Genomic DNA, 26703 nt, shown 5'->3' with positions numbered 1-26703 from the left:
CTTCCTGTTACAATAAAATCCGAAAGCAAAGCCGGCATAATCTTACTGACCCACCACAGTTTAGTTTTATCTAGCTTCGCCAACACATATATATATAAAAACATGTATGGCTATATAAATTCATGATTCTCAAATCAGATGACTAGACTGAACTAAAGTCAATCTTTGGAGACCTGTTTTTTGCCCAGATTACTTTTACTATAAAATGTCATTGAGCTAAGAACTTACTTACTAGAATATAGCAGAGATTCCAGCGTCAGATGAATTGTTGAAATTAATCAGAATAATATTGATATTCTTCTCTTTCATCTCTGTTCTGTAGTCTTGCTCTCAGCTCTGTTCTGCTTTATATAATGTGACCAGTTTTTCTTAGTATGTCACTTGATATGTGTTAGTATGTGTTAGTCTTGGTCTCCTTCAGTATCCTCTTTCCAAGTACAGATCTTTTTCTGTTCTTAGAGAAAATAGGCAGAAAAGCAGCAGCTCATAATATGGTTCATATACTAACTCTGGAGTCCATTTGAATTCTGTTCTCTTGTCTTTTGTCTCTATCTACACAAGTGGCACTTTCTTTGGAGAGAAATTACTGCCAATATACTTGTTTTTAAAGACCAGGGGCACTGCCCTGTGCAAAGTAATGGTAGCATTGCCGTGTTTGCAACAACCAGTTTTTATTTTATTGTGGTGTAGCCAAGGACTATACTGTTGTCTATAGCTATAAATCATGGTGGAAGACTTGCGTCCAGTGTAGTATCCATTGGATTCCTGAGAATTCTAGAGAATTCCCTTCTTATGAAGAGCTTATTTCTGTAGCAGAACTTTAAATCTCCAAGATGAGAAAAAAAGTAAGAAAGGAAGCTTCCTGTTAGCAGATCAAATGACCTTTTCATTCCTTACAAGTCATTGCTTACGTGTGTCTCTCTCTGTCCCAATCCAAATATCTTTGCACCTCCAATACTGCTTGCCAAAATCTCATCAGTCCCATTTCTGCTTTCTCACTGCTGCTGTTCTATTTTTTGCAGTAGTAGTACTTAAACTAGTATGGGTGGTGCTGTCTAAATTAAACAGGTAAATCTTCTGCTGATGCTGAATGAAATTTATGCCCAATAAATTATACCTGACTAGCGTTTAAAAATAAACAGCATTTGGAATTAAATATATGCACTTTTTGCATAATTTACCTCATTTGTTGTAAACTTGTTTTGACTTTCTGTTGCAGCACTTAATTTTTTAGTTGCAGTAAACTAATGCAGTTGGGTAGATTAATTACTGTTTTGCTTCCTCCTGACTATTTGCATAAGGGTTGGTGACTATCTGTCCAGTTTTGTTTGACTTGACTTCAGAGAAAGCAGGCAGTGTTCGGTCACAACAGAGAGCAGATAGGAAAAGGACCTTGGACACCTCCAAGGGAGGCTGCTAAAGCAGCTACAGAATATATTATCTCTGCAGGGAACTAGTGCCAGCTGTGAAGCCTTGTGTAGGCTGACCAGATCTAGAGTGTGGTAGGCAGTGGATACTGGTGGCTCCAATTTCAGTGGGACAGTGAATCTGCTCCTGGGTTTAGTCTGAACTTTCAAGGAGCTGTCCAAGGTGCTGAATCTATTGTGGGAATGGATTTCTGTATATTGGATAGCTCTTTGAAAGTTTAGACTAAAACCCAGAGTGGATTCACTGCCCCAGTGACATTGGAGTTACTAGTCTCCACTGGTGGTAGGGCCTGGCTGAATAAGGACCTTTGCCTTATTTTGCAGAACTTGGCTTCTGCATGGCTGGAGAAATAATTGTACTTCAGGGGATTCAGACTCCGAGTCAGAGGATGGTGGCAGGTTGCATCCTCCTGCTAGGTTCCCTAGAGGTTTTCTCCCTGAGGAAACAGCCTGAAACTTGTCCTCATGTGATTCCTCCACTGTCTGCTGCTGGTTATGGCACTAGTTGGGAGGTATTAACTATATTCTGTGCTCTTCTGTGACATCTTCATTTGTATCAATAAGATGGAATGATATACTATTGACAATGCCAGCAGTATAATATTGATATAATGGATTATAGGCATGATTCATTAATGTATCAATGTTATTTATTCTGCATGAACTGCACAGAGTATTCAAGAGGATAGATGGGTCTGGTTGGGTGAACTTGAATAAAAGTAAGAGCTAAATCTCACTTTACTTATTGAATTCAGATACAAAACACAATAGGTTAAATGGCAAAATATGCAGAAAGCACCATCTCTTGTGAATGGTGCATATGTGCTAAATGACCAGGTTCTCCTGTAACAAATATAATTGGGTTTCTTCTTTCATTGTCTTACATAATCTAATGAAGCAAGGAGATGCTGCTTTTCTGATCACCCCTTGCTTTTTCCCCCACAGGTGAAAAGATGTGAGAATCCAATATCTTTTTTCCACTGGTGAAAAACTGTGTGTGTGTGGGGGGGGGGTAATTTTGACTGGAAAACTGTCTCACAAGGAAAGGACTGAACGACTCTTCTCCGCCACTACTACTACCATATTCACAGCCCCTCATGGCTGTATTCCATTAAAAAAAAGTTAGATCACACTTCTTCCACATTAATCTTTGGCCTTAAACTTGTTTAAAATTAGGGGGCTATGGACCTGTAACAGGGAATTCTTAGTATCCTCACCAAATTACCCGTCCTTATTCTTTGGGAGAAAGTCATAATAGTTAAATGAGTTTAAACTCATATAAATTTATAGTGGAAACATACCCAGTGAGAACTTCTTGGCATACCAACAATGGCAGAGAAGAGACATTAGTTTCTGAGAAGTACCATTCATAGTACTCAATACAATGTAACATTGTGGTTCTGGCCAGTGTATAGGCTACAGCAGTGGTTTGACTCTACTTTATGCTGTGTTGTACATTTGAAATTAAATATTCGATTTTTGTTATTTTAAGGCTCTCAACCAGAATGCTGAACTAAGGAGTCGCTTGAACAGAATACATTCAGAGTCTGTTATATGTGATCAGGTTGTCAGTGTAAATATTATCCCTAGTCCTGATGAGGTAAGTCTTTGGCATTGCTCTAATGGACTTACAGTAGCCAAATCCTGCTAATTATCACTAATGACTAAATCATTCTCTTTGGCAAAGCTGACAAGCAGTGGGTTGAGCTCATTTTAGATAATTTTCTAGTAGCATTCATGAAAGTAATGAGCTGTGGTTCATGTGAGATTGCCTTGGAAAACCACAGTGGAAGGTTTGGTGTGAGAATTCAAAGACCTATTTCTAGTCTATTTGTACATAATAGAGCAAGCAGATGAGAATCCATAGGAAGAGCCCTGCTGGATCAGACCAAAGGCCTATCTACTCTAGCTGCCCGTTTCCCACAGTCAACAACCAGCTGCTGTCTGGGAGGCCACACATGGGGCACGATGGCAATAGCCCTCTCCCGCAAGTGTTCCCTAGCAAAAGGTATTCAGAGGCATACTGCATCTGATCCTAGACTTGGCATGTCACCTTCATGACTACCAGCCATTGATAGCCTTATCCTCCACAAAGTGGTTTCGCTCCTTTGTAATGCTATCTGAGCTAGTAGCAATCACCACATTTATAACAGCAAATTCCATAGGTTAGCTATGTGTCATGTGAAGAAGTACTTGCTTTTGCTGGTCCTGAACCTCTCACCAGTCAGTTTTATTTTACTAACCCTGGGTTCTAGTGTTATGAGAGGGACAAACACTTCTGTCTATCCACTTTCTCCACACTCTGCACCTTTTTCTCTAAACTAAAAAGTCTCAAACTTGGAAGCTTCCTCATAGGGGACTTGCTCCAGCCCCATCATTTTGGTTGCCCTTTTCTGCACCTTTCCAGCTCTACAGTGGCAACCAGTACTGTTCACAGTATTTCAAGTGTGACCACATCATGGATTTGTTCAAAGGCATTGCAATATTGGAAGTTTTATTTTCAGTTCCTTTCTTAATGATCTCTGGCATGGAACTTGCCTTTCTCATAACTGTCGCACAGTGGTCCACATTTTCATTGAGCAACCTTACACAACCCCAAGATTCCTTTCCTGGTCAGTCATCATCAGCTCAGACCTCATCAGTTCATGGATAAAGTTAGGAAGGTTTTTTGGCCCCAACATTCATCTCTTTACATTTATTTATTACATTTGCCATTTTGTTACCCATTCAACCATTTTGTAGAGATCCTTTTGGAGCTTTTCATAATCCATTTTTTTTAATCATTCTCAATAATTTGGTGTCATTGCAAACATGGCCACATCACTGCTTCATCCCAACACAGAATCATTGAAGAGCAAGTTAAAAAGCACCAATGCCAATTCTTGGGGGACTCCACTTCTTAGATATTTTGAGAAGTATTCATTTATTCCTGCTCTCTCTTCCTGTCCTTTAACCAGTTACCGATGCTCATGATTTGGATATGGAAAGATGGAAGAGAAACTTACTAGTTTATGCTTTATCATTGTCAGAATATTTGTTATTCTTTATGCTACCTTGCCCAAACCGATTAACTGAAGTTATAATTGTTGCCCAGTATAACAAGCTCATAACCAGCAGAGAAACTTTTGAAGGGTCTGATCGTCTTCCTTTCTTTTCCTCCTGTCCCTCAGCCTCTGTTGAGCTCCATCATGCCAGAGAGTTTAGTTTCTAAATTAGACAAAGCAAACTTCACATAAACCTATGAGACACGTGGCAAGATAATACCTGAAAGTGTCACTGAATTCTCTGTATTTTATGATATACTGTATTTCTACCTAGAGTATGATTTGTTTTCATAGAATCGTAGAGTTGGAAGGGGCCTATAAGGCCACCAAGTCCAATCCCTTGCTCATTGCAGGAATCCAACTTAAACCATACACAACAGGTGGCCATTGAGCTGCCTCTTGAAGGCCTCCAGTGTTGGAGAGCCCACCACCTCCCTAGGTAATTGGTTCCATTGTTGTACTGCTCTAACAGTTAGGAAGTTTTTCCTTATGTTCAGTTGAAATCTGGCTTTCTGTAACTTGAGCCCACTATTCCATGTCCTGCACTTTGGGATGATTGAGATCCTGGCCATCCTCTGTGTGACAATCTTTCAACTAAATAAAGAGTACTATCATATCTCCTTTCAGTCTTTTCTTCTCAAGGCTAAACATGCCCAGTTCTTTCAGTCTCTCCTCATAGGGCTTTGTTTCCAGTCCCCTGATCATCCTCATTGCCCTCCTCTGAACCCATTCCAGTTTGTCTGCATCCTTCTTAAAGTGTGGTGTCCAGAACTGGACATAGTACTCAAAATGAGGCCTAACCGGTGCCAAATAGACTGGAGCCAATACTTCACGCAATTTAGAAACTATACTTCTGTTAATGCAGCCTAAAACAGTGTTTGCCTTTTTTGTAGCCACATCACACTATTGGCTGATATTCAGCTTGTGATCAGCAACAATCCCAAAATCCTTCTCACATGTAGTATTGCTGAGCCAAGCATCCCCCATCTTATAACACTGCATTTGGTTTCTTTTTCCTACGTGTAGAACTTTGCACTTAACCCTGTTAAATTTCATTTTTTTTCAGCCCAGTCCTCCAGCCTATCAAGATCCCTTTGAATTTTGTTTCTGTCTTCCAAGGTATTAGTTATCCCTCCCAATTTTATATCATCTGCAAATTTGATAAGCATCCCCTGCACCTCCTCATCCAAGTCATTAATAAAAATGTTGAAAAGCCCTGGGCCCAGGACCAAGCCCTGCGGTACCCCACTCGTTACCTCCCCCCAGTTTGGGAAGGAACCATTGATAAGCATTCCTTGAGTACAATTCTGTAGCCAACGGTGGATCCACCTGACAGTTCCATCCAGCCCACATTTAGCTAGTTTGCTAATCAGAATATCATGGGGCACTTTGTCAAAGCTTTGCTGAAGTAGAGCTATATTATGTCCACAGCATTCCCACAATCTACCAGGAAGGTTACCCAATCAAAAAAATGAGGTAAGATTAGTCTGGCAGCATTTGTTCTTGATAAATCCATGTTGGCTTCTCATAATCATTGCATTGTTTTTGAGATGCTTACAGATTGACCAATTTATAATCTGCTCCAGAATTTTCCCAGGGATCGATGTCAGGCTGACTGGTCTGTAGTTCCCAGGTTCCTCCTTTTTGCCCTTTTTGAAGATGGGGACAACATTAACCCTCCTCGAGTCATTCAGCACTTCTCCCATCCTCCACAATTTCACACAGATAATAGACAGTGGTTCCGAGAGTTCCTCAGCCAATTCCGTCAATACTCTAGGATGCAGTTCATTGGGCCCTGCAGATTTGAAGTCGTTCAAAGTGATCAGGTATTCATTGACCATTTGTCTATCAAACTCAAGCTGCAACCCTGCCCCTTCAACTTCACGTTTCTCAGGAGGGTCATAGACCCTCTTTTGGGAGAAGACTGAGCCAAAGTAGGAATTGAGTGCTTCTGCCTTTTCTTTGGCATCAATTATCATTTTGCCATCCTCACTGTGTAGCTGTACCACCATATCTTTTCTCTGTCTTATACTATGGATGTACTTGAAAACTTTTTCGTTGCTTTTGGCATATCTCGCTAACCTCAGCTCATTCTCAGCTTTAGCTTTCCTGACACCATCCCTGCAATGTCATGCTACCTATCTGTACTCTTCCTTCGTGGTCTGGCCTTCTTTCCACTTCCTGTAGTTATCCTTTTTTGTTTTCAGGTTATCTATAAGCTTTCTACGAAGCCACAATGGCTTCTTCTGCTATCTTCCCCCTTTTTTCCTTGACCAGATTGTTTGCCATTGTGCCTTTAGAATTCCTTTTTTTAGAAATTCCCACCCATCTTGGACTTTTCTCATTAGGGTCGCTTGCCATGGAACCTTACTTACCATTGTTTTGAGTTTATAAAAATCAGCTTTCCTGAAGTCCAGGGTACATATTTGTTTACTCTCAGCTTTTGCTTCCTTTAAAATCAAATATAGTGTGGTCACTTTCCCCAAGCGTTCCTGTAACTCCCACTTGCTCTACCAAGTCATCTCTGTTGGTTAGAATCAAGTTGAGGATATTTGCTTCCTTCACTTCCTGTAGGAGAAAATTATCTCCAACACAAGTCAGGAGTTTCTTGCAGGGGCCGTGTTTGGCATAATTTATCTCAACAGATATTGGGGTAATTGAAGGCCCCCATTACTACTACATCATGCCTCCTCGAAACATTGGCAATTTGCTTCGCAAAAGGATGAAATGAACCCTGGTCTCCCAGGTTGTAGTCCAACACTCTAACCACTATGCCACACTAGGGTTCAAATCCCCACACAGCCATGAAGCTCACTGGGTGACCTTGGGCCAGTCACTGCCTCTCAGCCTCAGAGGAAGGCAATGGTAGACCCCCTCTGAATACCGCTTACCATGAAAACCCTATTCAGAGGGTCGCCATAAGTCAGAATCGACTTGAAGGCAGTCCATGTCCATTTTTTCTTCTCCTTGATTGGGTGGTCGATAGTAGACTCCAACTACCATGTTCCTTTTATTCCTTGCCCCATTAATTTTAATCCAGATACTCTCAGTGGAGCTACCAAGGTCATCCTCCTGTATTTCTGTTCAGGGATATATATTTTTAACATATAGTGTGACTCCAATTCCCTTTCTATTCGTTCTTTTCTTTTTGAACAAGTTACATCCTTCAGTCGCGATATTCCAGTCATGGAAGTCATCCTACTAAGTTTCTGTTACACTTACCAAGTCGTATTTACTCTCCTGTATTAAGAGTCCAGGTTTGTCCTGTTTGTTTCCCATACTCTGGGCATTTGTATACAGACATCGAAAACCATGTGATTTACAGCCTGACTTCCTTCCTACATTTTTATGAAGACTATTACTAGACCCCATTAGAGCTGTTCCCTTAGTTCCTCTTACTGTGCACAAGCCTTTGTTAGTCGTTACCGCCATGTTTATGTCTCCCTCCCCCTCAGGATTCATTTTAAAGCTCTCCTGATGAATTTCTCCATACTGTGGCCAAACACATTCTTCGCAATCCTTGTGAGGTGCAACCCATCACTTGCCAGCAGTCCATCTTCCAAGAAGACCCAGAATCCAAATCTTTCATGTCAACATCACCTTCATATAGCCAATCATTCACCCGGAGTATTTTTCTTTCCTTTTCCACTCCTCCTCTTAGTACTGGAAGGATAGACAAGAAGACTATCTGGGCCCCAAAGTCCTTGAGTTTCCTTCCCAGAGCTTCAAAATCTGATGTAATTTCTTCATAGCTCCACTTGGCAGTATCATTTGTTCCCACATGGATAAGAAGAATGGGATATCTGTCAGTGGGTTTATGAGCGATGGCAACCCTTCCATCACATCTCTAATCCATTCTCCAGGGAGTCTGCATACTTGGTGAGTTCATGGATCTTCTCGGCATACTTGGGTTTCAGTCCCACACAGTAGGGAGTCTCCCACCACTGCTACTCTTCTACTGTTGTTGTGGGCTGTGGTTTCGTTGCCTCTGCTTGACTGAGCTTCTGCCTCTCACTTGCTGCCCCCTGAGGTTTCCTGTAATTCTTCCCCTGCAGACTGTCCTCTAGTCTCATCCTCAAGTGCCTGGAAGCGGTTCCATAGTTTCACTGGTGATGGATGTCTTCTTGCTCTTCTGCTCCTAACTGTCACCCTTTTCCACCTCGTTGTTGCTGTCCACAACACTCTCCTCTTCAGCTTCAACATGCTGTTGTTCTTCTACCTCCTGTACTTCTCTTTACTGTTGTCGTTCCAGCGCTCTATCTAAGAACTCATAGTCTTTTCTTATACTCTTCAGTGTGGCCATTCGCTGTTTCAGCCCCTTCACTTTTTCTTCCAACAGTGCCACCAGATTACACTTGTTGCAAGTGTACTCCATGTTGTTCTCAGGCAAGAAAACAAACATTGCACACACCTTGCAGGTCACCACCACTGGAGTATCCTTCCCCTCCATAGCCTCTACTGCATTTTCTTTCTTTCTACTTGTATTGGAATGGCCTGTGCTTTGTCCTGTCCTCCTTCAGGGTAAATGAGAGAGTCCCACTGGTATGTGGTGCGCCGTACAAGGGACATTTTTTTTAGGGACCTCCCCCACCAAACTCCTCTTCCAAACTCTTGTTAACTCTCCCTGTTCTCTCGCTCTGTTCGCTCGTTCTCTGAGAGCTGGCTCATTTATATCTCCTCTGGACCAGCTGACACAGCTCCCTCTGCTCTGCTCAGTTAGGAGTCAGGAAACAGAATCCTAAAGAAAGTTCTGGTGTCTTCCCATCACCATTTTTTCTGTTTTTGTTTTTTTTACTGTTTAGCAATTATCATTACCATGTGCTTTTGTGATTAATCCCTTCAACATGAACAAAAATGTAAATTTGTTTCAGTTTCTTTCTCTTGAAGTCCGCTTTACAGAATGGGAAGCTGGAAGAAGAATCTGAACAGCCATGAAACTACTGCTTAAGAGCTGCTGGCACTACAAAGGCATAGTGCCCTGAACCATCCTTTCAGGGCTTCTGTAGCCCCTGTGCATTCTCTGGATTAATTGGAGTGACTTTCCCCATGGTGCTCAGCATCTTTTTATCACAGCTCATTGAAGTAGTTTATTAACTATGTATAATGGGAAGGGGTGAGCTTTCCTGCTGGGAAACAGTTGCTGCTGCTGAAGAAGATCTTACACCCTGGCCCTTTGATTGTTTTAAGGGAGATGTGAACTGTAGGCAGTGAGCTGTACAGGGGGACGTATCTATCCAAGGAAAACATTTAAACGTTATTTTGAAATAGTGAGCCATTGCAGCAGAGGAAAGAACATTGCACTGGTTTAATATTCATGTGTGGTACAGTGGGGAGGTGAATAAGGGAGCTGAAGAGCAGAGTAAAAAACAAAACAAAACCATTTTGAATAAATAAATAAGCTCTCTCGTCATGGCAAAGTTGGAGTGAGTGCTGACAGAACTAGTCACAGTGGGGCCACAGAGAAGCAGTGCTCACATATCAGCATGCTCATTTGCAGAATTAAAAAAAAAGTAAAAACTTGTAAGGTAAAAACAGCAGCAGCAGTCTGATGAGGACTGAGCATGCTCAGTATCCCCAAAATGTAAAGACAGTGAAAAAAGAAAAAATGGAACACAGCAGGGAGGAGTACAATGCCTTGCTCTGAAGGCATGGCTGGTCCAAACCATGAAGAAGTGTGTTTCTCCGAAGGAAGGATGCAGAAAGTGGAGTCCCCCAAAGATTGGTATTGGGACCTGTGCTTTTTAACTTGTTGATAAACGATATTGAGTTAGGGGTGAGCAGTGAGGAGGCCAAGTTTGCTGATGACCCTAAATTGCTCAGGATTGTTAAAAGAAAAAAAGAGTGCAAAGAGCTCCATTGGATGAATAGGTAGTAAAATGGCAAATGAAATTCAATGTAAACAAATGTAACATTATGCATATTGGAGAAAAAATATTAATTTCACATATACTCCCATGGGGTCTGAACAGGCAATGCCTGACCAAGAATGAGACCTTTGAGTTGTCATGAATAGCTGCATGAAGATTTTGACCCAGTGTGCAGCAACTGCGAAAAAGGCAAATTCTATGCTAGGGATCATTTGGAAAGATATCAAAAATAAAATTGCTGAAATTATAGTGCTGTTATACAAATCTATAGTACGACTGTAAATTGCTTTTTAAAAATGTGTTTTTAAATTTGTATATTTGTTTTTAATGTTTTTAATTGTTGTAAACCGCCCAGAGAGCTTCAACTATGGGGCGGTATACAAATGCAATAAATAAATAAATAAATAAATGTTAAGAAGGAGGATACTCTACAAAATTTTATTACAGGTCCCACTTGGGTATGTACGTATGTGTAAACAAACAAGACCAAACCTGCACATGGAACAGAACAGGGGCTCCCAAACTGTGGTCTGCGGCATATCTGTAAAAATACAATTAGAAACCATGCAGCATCTAGCACAGTGCATTCCAATTGGCAGAAAAAAACATTAAGTGGTCTGCCAAGACCCTCAGCAATTTTCAAGTGGTTCGTGGAGAGAAAAAAGTGTGATAACCATTGGTACCATATCTATCATACAACAAAGTTAGACACCCCTTACACTGGAGTGCTGGATTGTGCCAGCTGAGGGGAGAGTCATCTGCCATTTGAATGCTGGAGAAAGTTGGTTTTCCTGCAGCTGAGGAACAAACTTGAGGGAAGGTATGTCTCTATCCCCTGCCACAAAAAGAGTAATGAGTGCTAGCTGGAAAATAAGTTCTTTGTACTAACCCTTAAAGTAGTCTTGCAAAATGGCTTCTTTTCAACCTAAGTTCTCTGTTTGCTGGAGCTTGTTCTCTGAACCAGGATGCAGGGAAGGAAGGGGAAGCTATGCAGGAAAAAAAGTAGTGCATCTGTCCAGTCAACCATCTCGATTAATCATGACCTTGGTTTTTCTCAAGCATGTGTGAGCTCTCAGGCCCTGTGTACAGCATTTGGAGTTCATATATGTTTTTTTTTTCTTTTGCAGACAGGTGAAAAGATCCATGTCAGTCTCCCACTCTCCCAGCAAGTTTCTAATGAAAGCAGGCTGTCCATGTCTGAATCTGTCTCTGAATTCTTTGATGCACAAGAGGTGCTTCTGTCTGCAAGCTCATCAGAAAATGAGGTTGGGGGTGAAAGCCTTACTATTTATTCCACTATGCTCTTTATAATTATCCACTAACAGGCAAAACACCTTGCAGTTTAAGAATGTACCTATAGCCCACAGATATTTCTATCAAACTTTTAAAAGCAGGGAAATTGAGCAGCTATAGTGAATGCACCAGGGGAGCAGGAGACCTGACCTCCTCTCTGAGATATTGTACCGCCCTACACATTTGTCAAAATGCAAACACCATTTGGGTTTGTCTTTCACAGTCCAATCCACTTCCTGTGTATCTTGGAAGAATTTGATTTTGATCATTTGCATGCTTATTGAGTTCAGTGGGATTTACTCCCATGCAGTCATACTTAGGATAGGTGAAACTGACCTTGGCAGAAGAGGAGAAGAGGGAGGGCTAGAGTAGGCAGGGGAGGAGGAAGAATGAAGAGGGGGAGGGGAGGAAAAAGGAAGAAGGAAGGGAGAGAAGAGGGGAAGGAGGGGAGGGGAGAGGGGGAAAGAGAGGAGAGGGGGAGGGGAAAGGCAGGTCTGCTCATTTGCATGCTTATTGAGTTCAATGGGATTTACTCCCATGCTGCAATGGTCCATGGCTGAATGCAATAAATCGAAATCGAAACCTACTCCCATGCAATCATGCTTAGAATAGGTAAAACTGACCATATAGAAGGAGGGGACAAAAGAGGGAAGGAGGGAGGGAGGGGATTGGAATGGGAGGGGGAGGGAGGGACAAAGAAAGGGGGAGGGAAGGGGCAAGAGGGAGGGGATAGGAGGAGGGGAGGGCAAGTTTCATCATTTGCATGCTTTTAGGGTTCAGTGGGATTTACTCCTGTGCAATCATGCTTAGGATAGGTGAAACTGACCTGGGGGGGAGGGGAGAGGGGAGAGGAAGGAGGAGGAGGGGACTGGAAGGGGGGAGAGAGGGAGAGGATAGGAGGGGGGAGGAGTGGAGGGCAGATTTGATTATATGCATTTTTTTGAGTTCAGTGGGATTTACTCCTGTGCAGTCATGCTTACAATAGGTAAAACTGACTTGGGGGGGGCAGGGAGGGGAGGAGGAGGGTAGGAAGTGGGAGGGGAGGAGATTGGATGGGTGGGCACTGGGCAGAGGGGAAGCCCCTTTATTTTGCAAAAGGAAAACACTGTGAACAGTATCATTGCTTTTCAGGGTTTCCCCCATCTTTTCATTCTATAGCAGGCACATGTAGCCTCCCACCCAAATTTAAACCAGAGCTGTCACTGGCCACATTCACACTAGACCTTTATTTCATTTTAGACAGTCATGGCTTCTCCCAAACAATCCTGGGAAGTATAGTTAGTGAAGGGTGCTGAGAGTTGCTAGGAGATGCCCTGTTCCCCTCACAGAGCTTCAATCAGAGCGGCTGACTGTTAAACCACTCTGGCCACTGGCGCTCTATCAGGGGACTAGGAGTCTGCTAACAACTCTCAGCACCCTTTACAAACTACACTTCCCAGGGGGGAAGCCATGACTGTCTAAAGTGAAATAAAGATCTGGTGTGGGTGTGGCCCCCTGATTAGCCAAATCAAGCAGCTGTGAGCCTGGCTTTTAAAACAATGACAGTTGGGTTTTACTGAGCATGCCTGACGTCATCATTGAGTTCAATGTAAAATTTCTTAAATTAATTACAAATCAGCCAGGCATTTTTTTTAACTTTTAAACTGCAGAAGATGAAGGTCAGAATATGGGGCAAGGTCAGTAATAGGATTACAGGTACTCTGTGAACATGGCTGATGTTTAATTAATTTCAACAAATTATGAGACCACTGCCAGAAAAAAGTCCAACAGGAGTCTGGATTTTCCCCCTCTTGTTTTACACTTTGAACTCTCGATTCTCTCTGAGTATTTTGTGTATCACCGTGACAACTTAGAGGGTTGTTAAGCAAGTGTTCAGGACTATCAGTTTTGTAAGGTTTTGTTTTGAAATGAGCTTCAGAATGGCATGGGGGGTATTTTCAATTTAACATTGCGAAATGCGAAAAATCCATGCTGGCTATAGTATACAGCCACTCCCATGGCTGTATAATAATGCATTTAGGATTAGGTAATATTACAGTCATAGATCCTCCGTGGCGCAGAGTGGTAAGCGGCAGTAATGCAGCCAAAGCTCTGCTCACTGCTGGAGTTTGATTCCAACGAAAGGAGAAAATCGAATCTCCGGTAAAAGGGGTCGAGGTCCACTCAGCCTTCCATCCATCTTTGGTCGGTAAAATGAGTACCCGGCATATGCTGGGGTAAAAGGCTGGGGACGGAACTGGCAATCCCACCCCATATATATATGGTCTGCCTAATAAACGTCGCAAGACATCACCCTAAGAGTCGGAAACGGCTCGCACTACAAGTGCGAGGACACCTTTACCTTTTTAATATTACAGTCTGGGTGCCAAGCTTTTGACCGTAATTCAGAAGCAGTCCCCTAGTTCAAATCATACCTCATCTATGAAGTAAGTTGATGTTCATGGGGATGGCACTATCTCTCAGCCTCAGTATGAAATATGTGGATAACATTTTTCACCTATCACACAAAGTTGTTGTAAGAATTACTGAGATGATATATGGGAAGCTGTTTGAACAATCTGAAATGCTACGTATTATTGTTATGCTTTCAAAAGCTCCATTGACTTTAGTAGGGTTAGTTAAGAATAAAGGAGCTTTTGGCCACTTAATTGTCTTTGGAGCATGGCCAAAGACAACAATTTCTGATCTATTTGCTACACCTTCCTCCTCAAAAGCTAGTAGGAGTACTACAGAGTAAGTGTATACTCCTATCATTGTATTTTTTCCATCTTCCATTCTTTGGAAGGAAGTAAATGAGTTTTTACCCTTTTGTGTCATGGGATCAGACACGTCCTCTTCCACTTACTGGTGGGTTTCTCTAACAGTAGGCCTTATGTGGCCTTTGGCCATTCTCCATGCAGCCCACCAACCCTGGGGGAGCCGTGCCCATTATCCCATGCTGCCCATCTCATCAGCCATTAGCTGAACAGCAAGGAAAAGATTGCTATTTCCACTTTGCTATTAGCAGTATGAGGACAGCGTTCTTATGTAGATCGAGAGCATGGGGGGGGAGGCTTTAACCTCCCCCACCTCTGCAAAGAGGGTCATCCCTGTGTACCTGTCTTTCCTTGGGTCAGTGTGTTTGTGCATGCATGCATGTACATGTACATACAGCTATTTGGCAGACTGGCAGGCATAATTTAAATGGGAAGATAGATGTGCAGGATTGTAAACCTGTCTTTCCTTGTGTGTTGGTGTGTGTACTTAAGGTGTGGTAGTGTGACTGGCTCCAGGCATGCTTGCTGGTATGCGGCCCCCAACCACCTACCCACCCTAGCATGTAGTCCTTGGAACCAGAAAAGGTTACTCATCTCTGCTTTAAAAATATGGCTTGAAGTATGCTTGCAGAGTATTATTTATTAATTATTTACTTACTTACTTACCAACCACCATTCATCAGGGTTTGCTGGTCTACGACCGAAATAAATAAATTCATTCATTCATCAGGAGACTCCAGGGTGATTTACAGCATAGAAAATAACAAACAATATATGCCAATACTTAACATAATATCTATGCCATGATTGAGAGGCAATATTAAGCATAGTTTTACTCATGTGTATGTCATGGGAAACTCTGGTTTGGAAAAGAATATATATAGGTAGATGAGACAGTCCATAGCGTATTTACAAATCACAAAACCACAGTTTGGAAGATTGGGTTTGTGATTCATGAGATATGAACCCGATCATTGTGCTGAACCTTATGTGTTCAAATAAACAAGAAAAATTAATTATCGACTGCCACTTCTATAAATGAATACCTAATATATAGGATTAAAAGGAGCACAGAACACCTGCCTCTCTCGTTCTGCAGCCGTTTTCCTAACAAATGAGATACAAGATTCAAAGATACAAGTTTTGCTGACAAATCAGAGATACGTTAAGAAAATCCTTAATGGCAGATATAAACGAAATGTTTATGTTTAAGGGGTGATCATTTTATGAAAACTTTTTTCCCCTAGCACATAGCTGTATTTTGTTTAGCCTACTACAAGCCATGGAATATGATATTTTCTCTATGTACATTTAAGATTTGCAATACTGATGGTATAGGGCTCCTAGGAGGAAGAGCAGGATATACATTTAATAATAAATAAATAATAGTTTGCTGAGGCTGTACTTTTTTCATATTCTTATTTTTCTTACTCTGAATTGCAGCATTTGCTTTTTTGTTTATTTGTCCTTAACTAAGTCGACACGTGAAACTTCAATTTATATAGCATTTGTAATGTTTAATGTACTTGAAATATTTTTCTTGCCCTCATAGTAATCCCAAGAAGTAGGTCACTCTTATTCCCATTTTACAGATGAGGAACTGCAACTGAGACACAATGGTTTATACAAAGCTTACTCAATAAATGAAGGGATTTTAATCCAGACTTCTTAGTGCTGTATCCAGCATGCTGCCCACTGAGTTACTCTGGCTCTTCCAAGTAACAAATCATGAGATAAGTGCAGTAAGACAACTTAGATAAAATAAACATTTTACTATTTTGCCTAACAATATTATCATTAAAACATTTATACTAAGCCTTTAGGTTCTATAACAGAATCCTTTAAACATTCAGTAAAATCAGTGAATTGTTTACAGTAGTGGCCTTGCTTGCACAAGTTCAGGCTGCCTAGTTTTCACCACACACGTTGCAGACCTCTGTGCCATGTCCCTTTCTGTTCCCAAAAGTCCCCCAACCCTCAGAAACAGCCTTTGCTAAGGGAAGGAGATTAAGTAAGTAGGAGGATCAGTTAAAATCAGGTGCTTTGACTTGTGTTTTCCATTAAGGCAAAGTCACTTTTGGATGCAACTCAACTATCTCTAAAATAAACAGTTCCATTAAAATAACAACAGGAATATTTAAACAAAAGAGAACAATAAGCAGCAGTTATGAGAGCATTAAATTATTACAGAACAAATTAGTGAAAGGTACATATGCATATTTATAATTTTAGTGGCTCGACAGCTGAATCAGGAGTTGCCTGATCTGGGTGCCACCACTGAGAAGACCCTATTCTTCATGCCCACCATCTGCACCTCAAATGGTGGCAGGATGTGGAATATATTAATGAATAATTCTTCAGCACACATTTGGATAATTGTTTTTAGACTTCTTAACCATGTGATTGTAGTGGTTAGAGTCCCGGACTTGGAACAGGGCAGCCTGAGTTCAAATCACTGCTCAGGTATGAAGCTCACTGGGTTACCTTGGCCTGTCACAATCCCTTAGCATAATCTACCTCAAAGAGTCATTGTAAGGAGAGGAAAGGGATAACCCATTTATATACCTCTTGGGTGCCTGAGATAAAAGGAAGGGCAAAAACAATAATTATATATCCCTTGGCATAATTATATATCCCTTGGCAGAGGCATTTCCTCCTGTATCATGTTGACAGTGATGCCTGCTTAAAAGAGTAATCTGTATTTAATAAGACAGACCCTCTTTGTCCTACAGGCACCTCTAGTATAGCTTGTTCTTTATAGTGTGGCAGAAACAGAGTGAGAGAGTGCATATTCAGGCACAAGCTAAACATGGTTGATATTAACCAAACCAGGGTTTAACCAGACAGACAGTCTTTAATGTACAGACACCTTAGTATACATACAACACAGGGGCCTGAATTTATGAAAACATTTATCTAATGTTCCTGTTGTTGTTGTTGTTGTTGTCGTCGTCTTCTTCCTCCTCTATTATTTATTTTCATTTAATCTTGTCATTCTCTTGTTAGGCTTCTGATGATGAATCGTATATCAGTGACGTGAGTGACAACATATCAGAAGACAACACCAGTGTTGCAGACAACATTTCTCGGCAAAGTATGCAGGGTTTTTCTTTAAGTTTTAGAAAATAAGTGTCCTTTTTAGGTGATGTATAAATAGGAACACTTTTTGAACAGGTAGCACACACCAAGTAACACACCAATGACCCAATTGCACGTAACAGAACCCTGTTGTCTTCTCCATTTTTTAAAAGAGGAAAATCTGCTTTGAGGAAGGGTTATCGGGAGCAGAGAAGGCACCATGGTGGAGCCCTCCCCAATCCATTTGGAACCTTAGTAGTGGGGGGAAGCAATTTGGGGGCAATTTGAGATGGTGAAATGGCAGCCGCTTTTTTTGCTCCTAATGATATACTTTTAAAATGGCTTTTCCTAGTGTTTTTTTAAATAGGGGTTCCTTATTTATTTATTAGTAAAATGAGGTTCTTTTGTGTGTAATGTTTAGTTAGTCATTGTGGTCATCTCAAGGTAGTCCATGCAGCATGGCTGGTTGCAGCAGGGTGGAACCCCAGCTCCATCACCCACCATTGACTCCACAGAGAGGGGAAGTAATGTGGATGGAGTGGTACATGAACCCACTCATCCACCTGTTTTGATGGGTATTGGTGGGCTTTAGATCAGGAATAGGGAACCTTTGGCCCTCCTGATGTTGTTGAATTCCTTCTCTCATCAGCCCCAGCCAGCATGGCCAGTAGATAGGGTAGATGAGAGTTGGGGCCCAGCAATATCTGGAGGCCCAAAGAAATACCCTATCCCTACTTCAGTTGTTCCCACAAAGAAGTGAGAGAGGACTGCCCACAATGGCTACAAACTGGAGGGGGCTCCAGTTCGCCCATGGAACTCACGTTGTGTGAGGCCTGCACTAAATGGAAGTTTAATCTAATTATATATTGAAGGTGATGGAAGGATTTCACATCCCTGCTATTTTGTTTCCCTTCCAGTACTTAATGGTGAGCTAACTGGTGGTGCCTTCAGAAATGGACGAAGGACATGTCTCCCAGCCCCCTGTCCTGATACAAGTAATATCAACCTCTGGAACATTTTGAGAAACAATATTGGGAAGGATCTCTCCAAAGTATCAATGCCAGTAGAGCTAAATGAGCCTCTGAATACTTTGCAGCACCTTTGTGAGGAACTAGAATACAGTGAACTCTTGGACAAGGCTGCTGAATCTGATGACCCCTATGAACGCATGGTAAGAAACTAGACAGAGCCCAATGTTACATGTTCCATAATTTGTTTATCATGTCCTAGAGCTCTAATATAGAATGCTTTTGCACATTTTCCAGTCTTGGAACTTCACATATTTAGAATATTAAATAGGTATTTATACAACTAGATGCTGACAGGTTTTTTTCCCCAGCCTATTGTTTTTATTGGTATGTTTTCTTTCAGTCAGTTGAGACAGCCCTTGGCTGGCTCTATTTCTGTAAATAACCACTTTTCCATACAAGGAGGAGTAATAGAAGAGACTGGTGTGAAATTTCAGCTCCTTCTGTTGTTAGAAAAATTGTATGGAACACATCAGAAAATGTGATGAGTACTGTATGTGGTGACCCTCAGAGTCCAGTCTCACATTACCTTTGTGGTTAGAAAGCTGCTTGAGTACATGTTTTTTCAGACTCTGAAGGGAATACCAGAAGCTTCTCCATGTGGGAAGAACCCATATTATATTTTCTCCCCACCCCATCATTGCCCCGCTTTCCAGACAGGACAGTACTGGTATGAGGATCAACAGCATGGGCTCCTCCCACATGATTTAGAACTCCTGATGTTACCTTTGAGATGTGGAAAGGAGCCATGCTCCAGTAGCTCCCACAGTGCTAAGGTAATGTGAGAAAGGGCACTCAGTGTTTCTAGCATGTAGTAGGTAGCTTCTCAAACAGTGAGCAATTCTAAATAAAAATCTCTAGCTACATCTATATATGACCATTTTACTTTTATTTATTATTTGATTTATATCTCGTCCTTCCTCCCAGTAGGAGCCCAGAGCAACACTTTTCTGTGTGAGCCAGATACATGCTCCAATCTGGCAATGAGCAAATCACTAGGGAATTCCACTTTGCAAGCCTGCTTGGAATGCTCTCTCAAGACCCTTTCATTTTAACATGGCATGCGTAGGATCACCTACATTATAGTCATAGACACAAGAATAGTGTTCCAATTTCTGTGTCTGGGAAATAGACCAAAATGCAATGAGATTATGCTCAATAGATTTGTACAGACGATAAATCTTCAGAGGGATGGAAGTTCTCTTCTCCCCCTCTAGTTATATAGGGCACATCCATTTTATTTTATTTTTCTGTTTCCCTGCCCTTGCTGACAAATGGTTTTCAGTTTTTTGATAGCACCTGGGTAAAGTGTCTGGTAAAATCCAAATAAAAATTCTCAAGTTGTCAATGCATGAAGTGGAATTTTAGGCCCCCTGTAGACTCTTGTGTGAGAAGAGTATGTTTCCCCATGAAAGGAAGATTTAAGCCCCTTTCTTTCCCTACACAATTATATTTGATCTCAAAACAAAAAGCAAAAATGTTCTCCATCCAGAAGCCTGTTTGGGACACTCTTTACCACGGGAACAGTTTCGCATGGATATTCTTGGCATTCTTGCCACATGCCCAGAGCAAGAGTTTCCCCTTCCTTTGCTATGTTGGGAAAGTGATTATACTTCTATCGCAAGAATGGAACTAGTGCCTGCCATTGGAGAATTAAGGGCAAAGGTGCTCCAATGGCCTAGAAAAAGAAACACTCTTTTGTACAGTATCCACATTTTTCAACCCAGTATCATGCAGATATTGTTTTTGAGGTTTTTCTTGTTTTAACCAGGTCCTTATTGCTGCCTTTGCAACTTCAGGATATGCCTCCACTTATTACAGAGCTGGAAGCAAGCCTTTTAATCCTGTGCTTGGTGAAACTTATGAGTCTATTAGGGAAGACAGAGGATTCCGTTTTTTCTCAGAGCAGGTAAAATCTGTTTCAAAAGAAGCCAGTAACTTTAACCTGTGAAATTATTTTTTAGGCATTTCATCTTGTTTTAAGAAAGATTGCTGATATGAATCTAAATATATACTTAAAAATATATATATTTGAAAAATATGCGGAATTTGTTTTGAAAACACTAGGTACAATTCATCATTATAAAGCTAATTCTAGTTTTGCAGAAATACTGCTGCCATGTATTCATGTACTTTGCACAGTTGCAAATATCTCTTTTTATGTAAGGCATCTGTTACAGTGATAATGAAAATGGAAATCTTTTGCATCTTTTGTACAATTCATTGCCACTGTGATTTTTTTTTTCCAGGTTAGCCACCACCCACCCATTTCTGCCTGTCACTGTGAATCAAAGAATTTTGTGTTTTGGCAAGGTATACATTTTAATTCACAAGCCTGAAGAGCAAATTTAGTTTTTTATAAAAGAAAAGAAACCTTATATCATAATTACATGTATAGTTCTCTTTTTGGAATTTAACTAAAAGATTAAGATAGTTGTGAAGCCTGCTGTTTTAGGTCTTTCACTTTCACATTTGACAAATAATTTTCTGCCTTCAACATTGCAACATTGCATAATACTCTGATCAGAACAGGCAGTGTTAGATCACATTATATACTGGTAAGAAGATGAATAGTCCATTACATATGTAGAGCTTCAGTCATTTGTAACTTTCTAAGTCTTTGCTGTATTGTTCAGACATCAGGTGGAAAAACAAATTCTGGGGCAAATCAATGGAAATACTGCCAATTGGAACACTGAACGTCACACTTCCAAAGTAAGCAGCTCCTCTGTTCTTTACTTTGTGTTTCTTCCTTCTTCCTTCTGCAAAAGCAGTCCCATGGAACTAGTTTAAGCACTTCAAGTCCTAGGTGTATCCTGATGAATAATGTAGCAGAACTGAAGCCAGACAAGAGAGGGAGCAGAATAGGAGCAACTTGCATATAGTGGTAGTGCACTGGAACCTCTAATAATTACATTCCCTGCTACTATTACTAGATGCTGCAACCATGTTTGCTCAAAAATCTGTGGAAATTCTGCTAGTTGATTCAGAACAGTTTCTTGATGGGTGATGTTTCAGTACTGTGAGTGCCTGTTTTGCACAACAGAAGGAAGCATCTGCCAAATATTTCTGTAAACATTGTTTGGATTTCCCTGAGGAGGTTGTGAGAGGTATCTTGGTAATTCCAAAAGAGGTGTGTCCTTGTAAAGCATGAAGTTTCACAATTACATGAATTTTTAAACAGTGTTGGGAATATGGTGAGCTGTGTCTTAGTGCAGAGGAAAATTAGAGAACCTTCTGAATATTGCTGTTCTTCAATGTTCTTACCTTGAAATTCCTTAGTAGTTGGTCAGCTAATCCTGCAGTTTGTCTGCACAATTCAGCTTGGTTTATACAGAACTAGTATGGTGAAACAAACTGCATAAATGACTGAAAATAGGGAGAACTGGGTTCAAAACTACTCAGCTGGGGGGCTTTTGGCAACTCACAGTTACTCTATTTCATAGAGTTCTTTTGAGGGCAAAACAGTCTTTTTATAATACTGTGGGAGATTCAGTGTCACCATAGCAAGAAAACCCATGTGATGTCCGGCGGAAGGATTGTTTGAGAATAATGTCATCTGAATTGGATCTTCATTCCAGAGGGCTGCAATGTTCCACACAGCATTTAAGTCTCTATTGAATATTTATGAGATTGAATAAATAATTGCCCTAAATGGTTGAGGACCTAAGGACTTTGCTCCCACCTGGACCTGCCAGTCTATTAAAATTGTCTATGGAGGCCCAGCTCTTTCTGTCTCCACCTTCAGAAGTGCAATGGGTAGCTGGCCACCAGAGGCAGGGACTTCTCAGTATTGGCACCTTGACCATGGACAGCCTTCCCCTCTGGCACATTTTTCAGGCATTCACACTGTTTGGTGTAGATATCTGTTAAAAATATCTTTATGTCTTTATTCACCCATTTAGAAATCAGTGGGGATGGTGTTTATGGTTACTGAACATTCTAGACTGCAATTTTGTTTTTACTGGGTTTTAAATTGTTTATTTTAATTGACTTGTAGTTCAACCACCAGCAGGACCCAATACATGTCAAACGCATGTGTTTAATTTTAACACACACACTTTTATCTAAATTTGGGTTTTGTTGGTGGCTGAATTGTTTTGTGGGAACCATTACTGTGTTTAGAATTAATTTATTGCAAGTCATCTGTGGGACCTGAAATGGTGATGGAAAGTTGAGAAATAAATGTTTTAAACAAATAATAAGCAGAGAAGTCATGTTTCCCTCCCGCTCCCCTGCAGTGTTAATTGGTTTCAATATTAGAAAGGTAGTACTAATCTGTTTGTGAATAGGCAGTGATTTGGAAAGGGTACTCTTGAAACTTAGTTTCTGCACTCAACTTTCTTTACAGGTATGGCGATTGCTATGTATGGAACAAAGTCACTACTTGTATACATAACATCCTTAGTGGAAGGAGATGGATAGAACATTATGGAGAAATAACCATCAGAAACACAAAAAGCAGTGTCTGTATTTGTAAACTCACATTTATCAAAGTAAGTTTTCTTTTATTGACATTATGAATAATAGTGAAAGGGCTCCTCATACAACTGATGGCCCATTCACAGTAGCCTCTGCAAGGACATAAGAACATAAGAAGAGCCTGCTGGATCAGGCCAGTGGCCCATCTAGTCCAGCATCCTGTTCTCACAGTGGCCAACCAGGTGCCTGGGGGAAGCCCGCAAGCAGGACCCGAGTGCAAGAACACTCTCCCCTCCTGAGGCTTCCGGCAACTGGTTTTCAGAAGCATGCTGCCTCTGACTAGGGTGGCAGAGCACAGCCATCATGGCTAGTAGCCATTGATAGCCCTGTCCTCCATGAATTTGTCTAATCTTCTTTTAAAGCCATCCAAGCTGGTGGCCATTACTGCATCTTGTGGGAGCAAATTCCATAGTTTAACTATGCGCTGAGTAAAGAAGTACTTCCTTTTGTCTGTCCTGAATCTTCCAACATTCAGCTTCTTTGAATGTCCACGAGTTCTAGTATTATGAGAGAGGGAGAAGAACTTTTCTCTATCCACTTTCTCAATGCCATGCATAATTTTATACACTTCTATCATGTCTCCTCTGACCCGCCTTTTCTCTAAACTAAAAAGCCCCAAATGCTGCAACCTTTCCTCGTAAGGGAGTCGCTCCATCCCCTTGATCACTCTGGTTGCCCTCTTCTGAACCTTTTCCAACTCTAGAATATCCTTTTTGAGATGAGGTGACCAGAACTGTACACAGTATTCCAAATGCGGCCGCACCATAGATTTATACAACGGCATTATGATATCGGCTGTTTTATTTTCAATACCTTTTCTAATTATCGCTAGCATGGAATTTGCCTTTTTCACAGCTGCCGCACACTGGGTCGACATTTTCATCGTGCTGTCCACTACAACCCCGAGGTCTCTCTCCTGGTCGGTCACCGCCAGTTCAGACCCCATGAGCGTATATGTGAAATTCAGATTTTTTGCTCCAATATGCATAATTTTACACTTGTTTATATTGAATTGCATTTGCCATTTTTCTGCCCATTCACTCAGTTTGGAGCTCTTCGCAATCCCTTTTTGTTTTAACAACCCTGAACAATTTAGTGTCGTCAGCAAACTTGGCCACTTCACTGCTCACTCCTAATTCTAGGTCATTAATGAACAAGTTGAAAAGTACAGGTCCCACAATGCTACTGGCAGTTTCATTAGCTGATGAGGATTGATGGGAGGTACCAGCTTTACAAATCAGTGCTTCAGTGTCTGGGTTGAATATATAGCTCTTTCATTAGTTGCCATCAGTCATGTAAATTACAGTGGCAATGTTTCTAGCCTCAACACAATCCCAGCAATGCAATCCCAGCCAGGTCACAACCAGCAAGCACCCTCCATGTTTCCATGGTTTTGCAGTAACGTGCGATAGATTCTGTTTTGGTGCAGGGAAACCAGAAAACCTGTTCAACCTTACCCTTCTGCAACATGCTTATCCTGAAGCTTCTATACAGCTGATCCAGGAATTTGGTCCTGGAGATGGGCACTGGCTGTGTGAACCAGCTCAAAGGTTTAGTGAAAGAATTTTAAGAAAATGTAACTGGAACCCTTTAATTTTCAGATGTGCAAATCTGCTCCACCCCGTCTTGGGCTTTGCTTTTTTCAGACTTCTATTTCTTCTCCCTTATGCCATACATAGTGTGTATTCTTTCTTATGATTAAATTCCCAGTGAAAAAGATGCTCTGTGATGTAAGACAACATGACTCAACTGATAATCAGCGCTGTGATATTTAGAAAATAAATCATTAAGATTAATTGATTCAAAAATATTTGATGGCTAAAATGACACCTGCAATTAAATAGGAAGCATTGTTTAAAAAATAATTATTTAAATAGAAGAATGTGCAGAAACTATGGGCAGCAGGCAGCCTCTTAGACGAGTCATGCATCCCATAAATCACATATGCACATTTATGCAGAGGTGAATCATTTATTAATACACTGAAATGCATACAATTAAGCAACTAAGATTTCTTTAATACTGTGGCAGTACTGCTAATAATATAAGAAGTGTACAAAATGTATTTCAAGAGGTTTTTTTTACATTTTGTAGTGATGTCCATGTCCAGAAACTGAAAGGAAAAAAATTTGGAGGTTGATAGGTAACCTGGCTTCCACCACCATAACTGTTTTCTTGAGAGCCAGTGTGGTGATGTGGTTTGAGTGTTAGACTGGGACCTGGAAGACCAGGGTTCAAATCCCCACTTGGCCATGAAACTCTCACTGGGTGACCGTGGCCAAGTCATTGTCTTTCAGCCTAACCTACTTCACAGGTTTGTTGTAAGGATAAAATCTGGAGAGGGAGAACCATGTTCATGCGTCACCTTGAGCTCCTTGGAGGAAAAGTTGGATATCAATGTAATAAATAAAATAATAACAATAAATAATAAAGCAACCAAAATGCAGATTTTGGAAGGGCTGAAAGTCTTCCATAAAATGATCTCCGTTAAAATGAAAAGTAAAATAACTTTGTGTGGTATCTTATCATCACTGATTTTTAATTTTTCATTATATTATTATGTTGGTCTTGATCCAGAAAGTGTGGCCTGCATGTAGGAGCAGACTTTAAAGTATAAACTCTCTTTTGGATCAGCATAGAATTGGACAGTTCCAATTCCTGTAGCTACACTTCCACACCCAGCATGATAGGCTCTGCACATGATTATAGTCTTGGGACTGCATGTGAAGACATTTGGCATTATCAGTCAAGGGGAGGGTGTCTGAATTTTGCTGAGTCCCTTTTCCCTTCTAGTAGCTGATTGGCACAATCTAGCTGCTAGGTGGGTGTGATGGAATAGATCTGCATGTCAGCAAGTCTTGTTGAATATATATTGATATGTAGTTATAGCCCAAACCCCTGAAAATAGGGCAATTTATCATGCAGTTAGGGAAAAGCTGTGAATCTTTGTTTCTTGCATTTTTAGGTGAATTACTGGAATTCTAATGTAAATGAAGTTCACGGTGTTGTCATGGATCAAGAAGGAAAGGTGGTGCATCGTCTGTTTGGAAAGTGGCATGAAGGACTGTACTGTGGAGTTGGGCCTTCAGCAAAATGTATATGGAGGCCAGGTAAAATCATATCGGATACATGATTCTCATAGGGAGAGAAGTGGGGTAGATAGAAAATTTGTACTACAAGTGAAGGAGCTTTATCCTTATCAAGTATGGTAGACGGGAGTGACTCTATATGATATGCTTTGTGCACTACATCTCTTGTTTTCCTTTAATTACAGGTGTGAGGAGCAATTATTATTGGGATTGTGGCATGTACGGGGGTGAGCTTTAATCATTTTCCTCCCCAGTCATAAAACCCTCTCTGTGCAGCTACATGGCATAAAAAAAGTTCTCAGTGGCATCAGTGAGAACTATTTTCTGTGCCTTGTAGCCATGCTGGAGTGTGGGGTGTGGTTAAGAAAGAAAAGGGAGGGATAAATCTCCTAATGTGCTACAAACCTGATAGCAATCAACACTTCCTCCCAAATGCCTGTAATTAATTAGAGAGGAAGGGCTCCAGTCTTTCAAGAGCCACCTGTCTTCCATACCCTTTACCTGTAGACAAGCCAGAGCTTGGAAAATTTACTTTTTTGAACTACAACTCCCATCAGGCCAATCCAGTGGCCATGCTGGCTGAGGCTGATGGGAGTTGTAGTTCAAAAAAGTAACTTTTCCAAGCTCTGAGACAAGCTG

At 41.0% G+C, this 26703-nt stretch overlaps 1 protein-coding gene across 16 annotated transcripts in view; it reads left to right on the top strand.

Annotated features, from left to right (window-relative positions):
- The window catches only part of OSBPL6 (oxysterol binding protein like 6), a 167815-nt gene that overhangs the window by 129546 nt on the left and 11566 nt on the right, over positions 1 to 26703 (top strand). For all 16 annotated transcript variants that reach the window (XM_061608360.1, XM_061608356.1, XM_061608354.1 and 13 more), the window contains 9 exons: positions 2920 to 3027; positions 11466 to 11603; positions 17394 to 17481; positions 18383 to 18636; positions 20265 to 20402; positions 20743 to 20806; positions 21130 to 21208; positions 22845 to 22989; positions 25941 to 26085. In XM_061608360.1, coding sequence (XP_061464344.1) covers positions 2920 to 3027; positions 11466 to 11603; positions 17394 to 17481; positions 18383 to 18636; positions 20265 to 20402; positions 20743 to 20806; positions 21130 to 21208; positions 22845 to 22989; positions 25941 to 26085 — 1159 coding nt within the window. The remainder of the gene's footprint in view (positions 1 to 2919; positions 3028 to 11465; positions 11604 to 17393; positions 17482 to 18382; positions 18637 to 20264; positions 20403 to 20742; positions 20807 to 21129; positions 21209 to 22844; positions 22990 to 25940; positions 26086 to 26703) is intronic.

The sequence above is a fragment of the Rhineura floridana genome, chromosome 2, assembly GCF_030035675.1.
Source record: "Rhineura floridana isolate rRhiFlo1 chromosome 2, rRhiFlo1.hap2, whole genome shotgun sequence".
Classification (NCBI taxonomy): Eukaryota; Metazoa; Chordata; class Lepidosauria; order Squamata; family Rhineuridae; genus Rhineura; species Rhineura floridana.
This window is presented reverse-complemented; position numbering and strand designations above follow the sequence as displayed.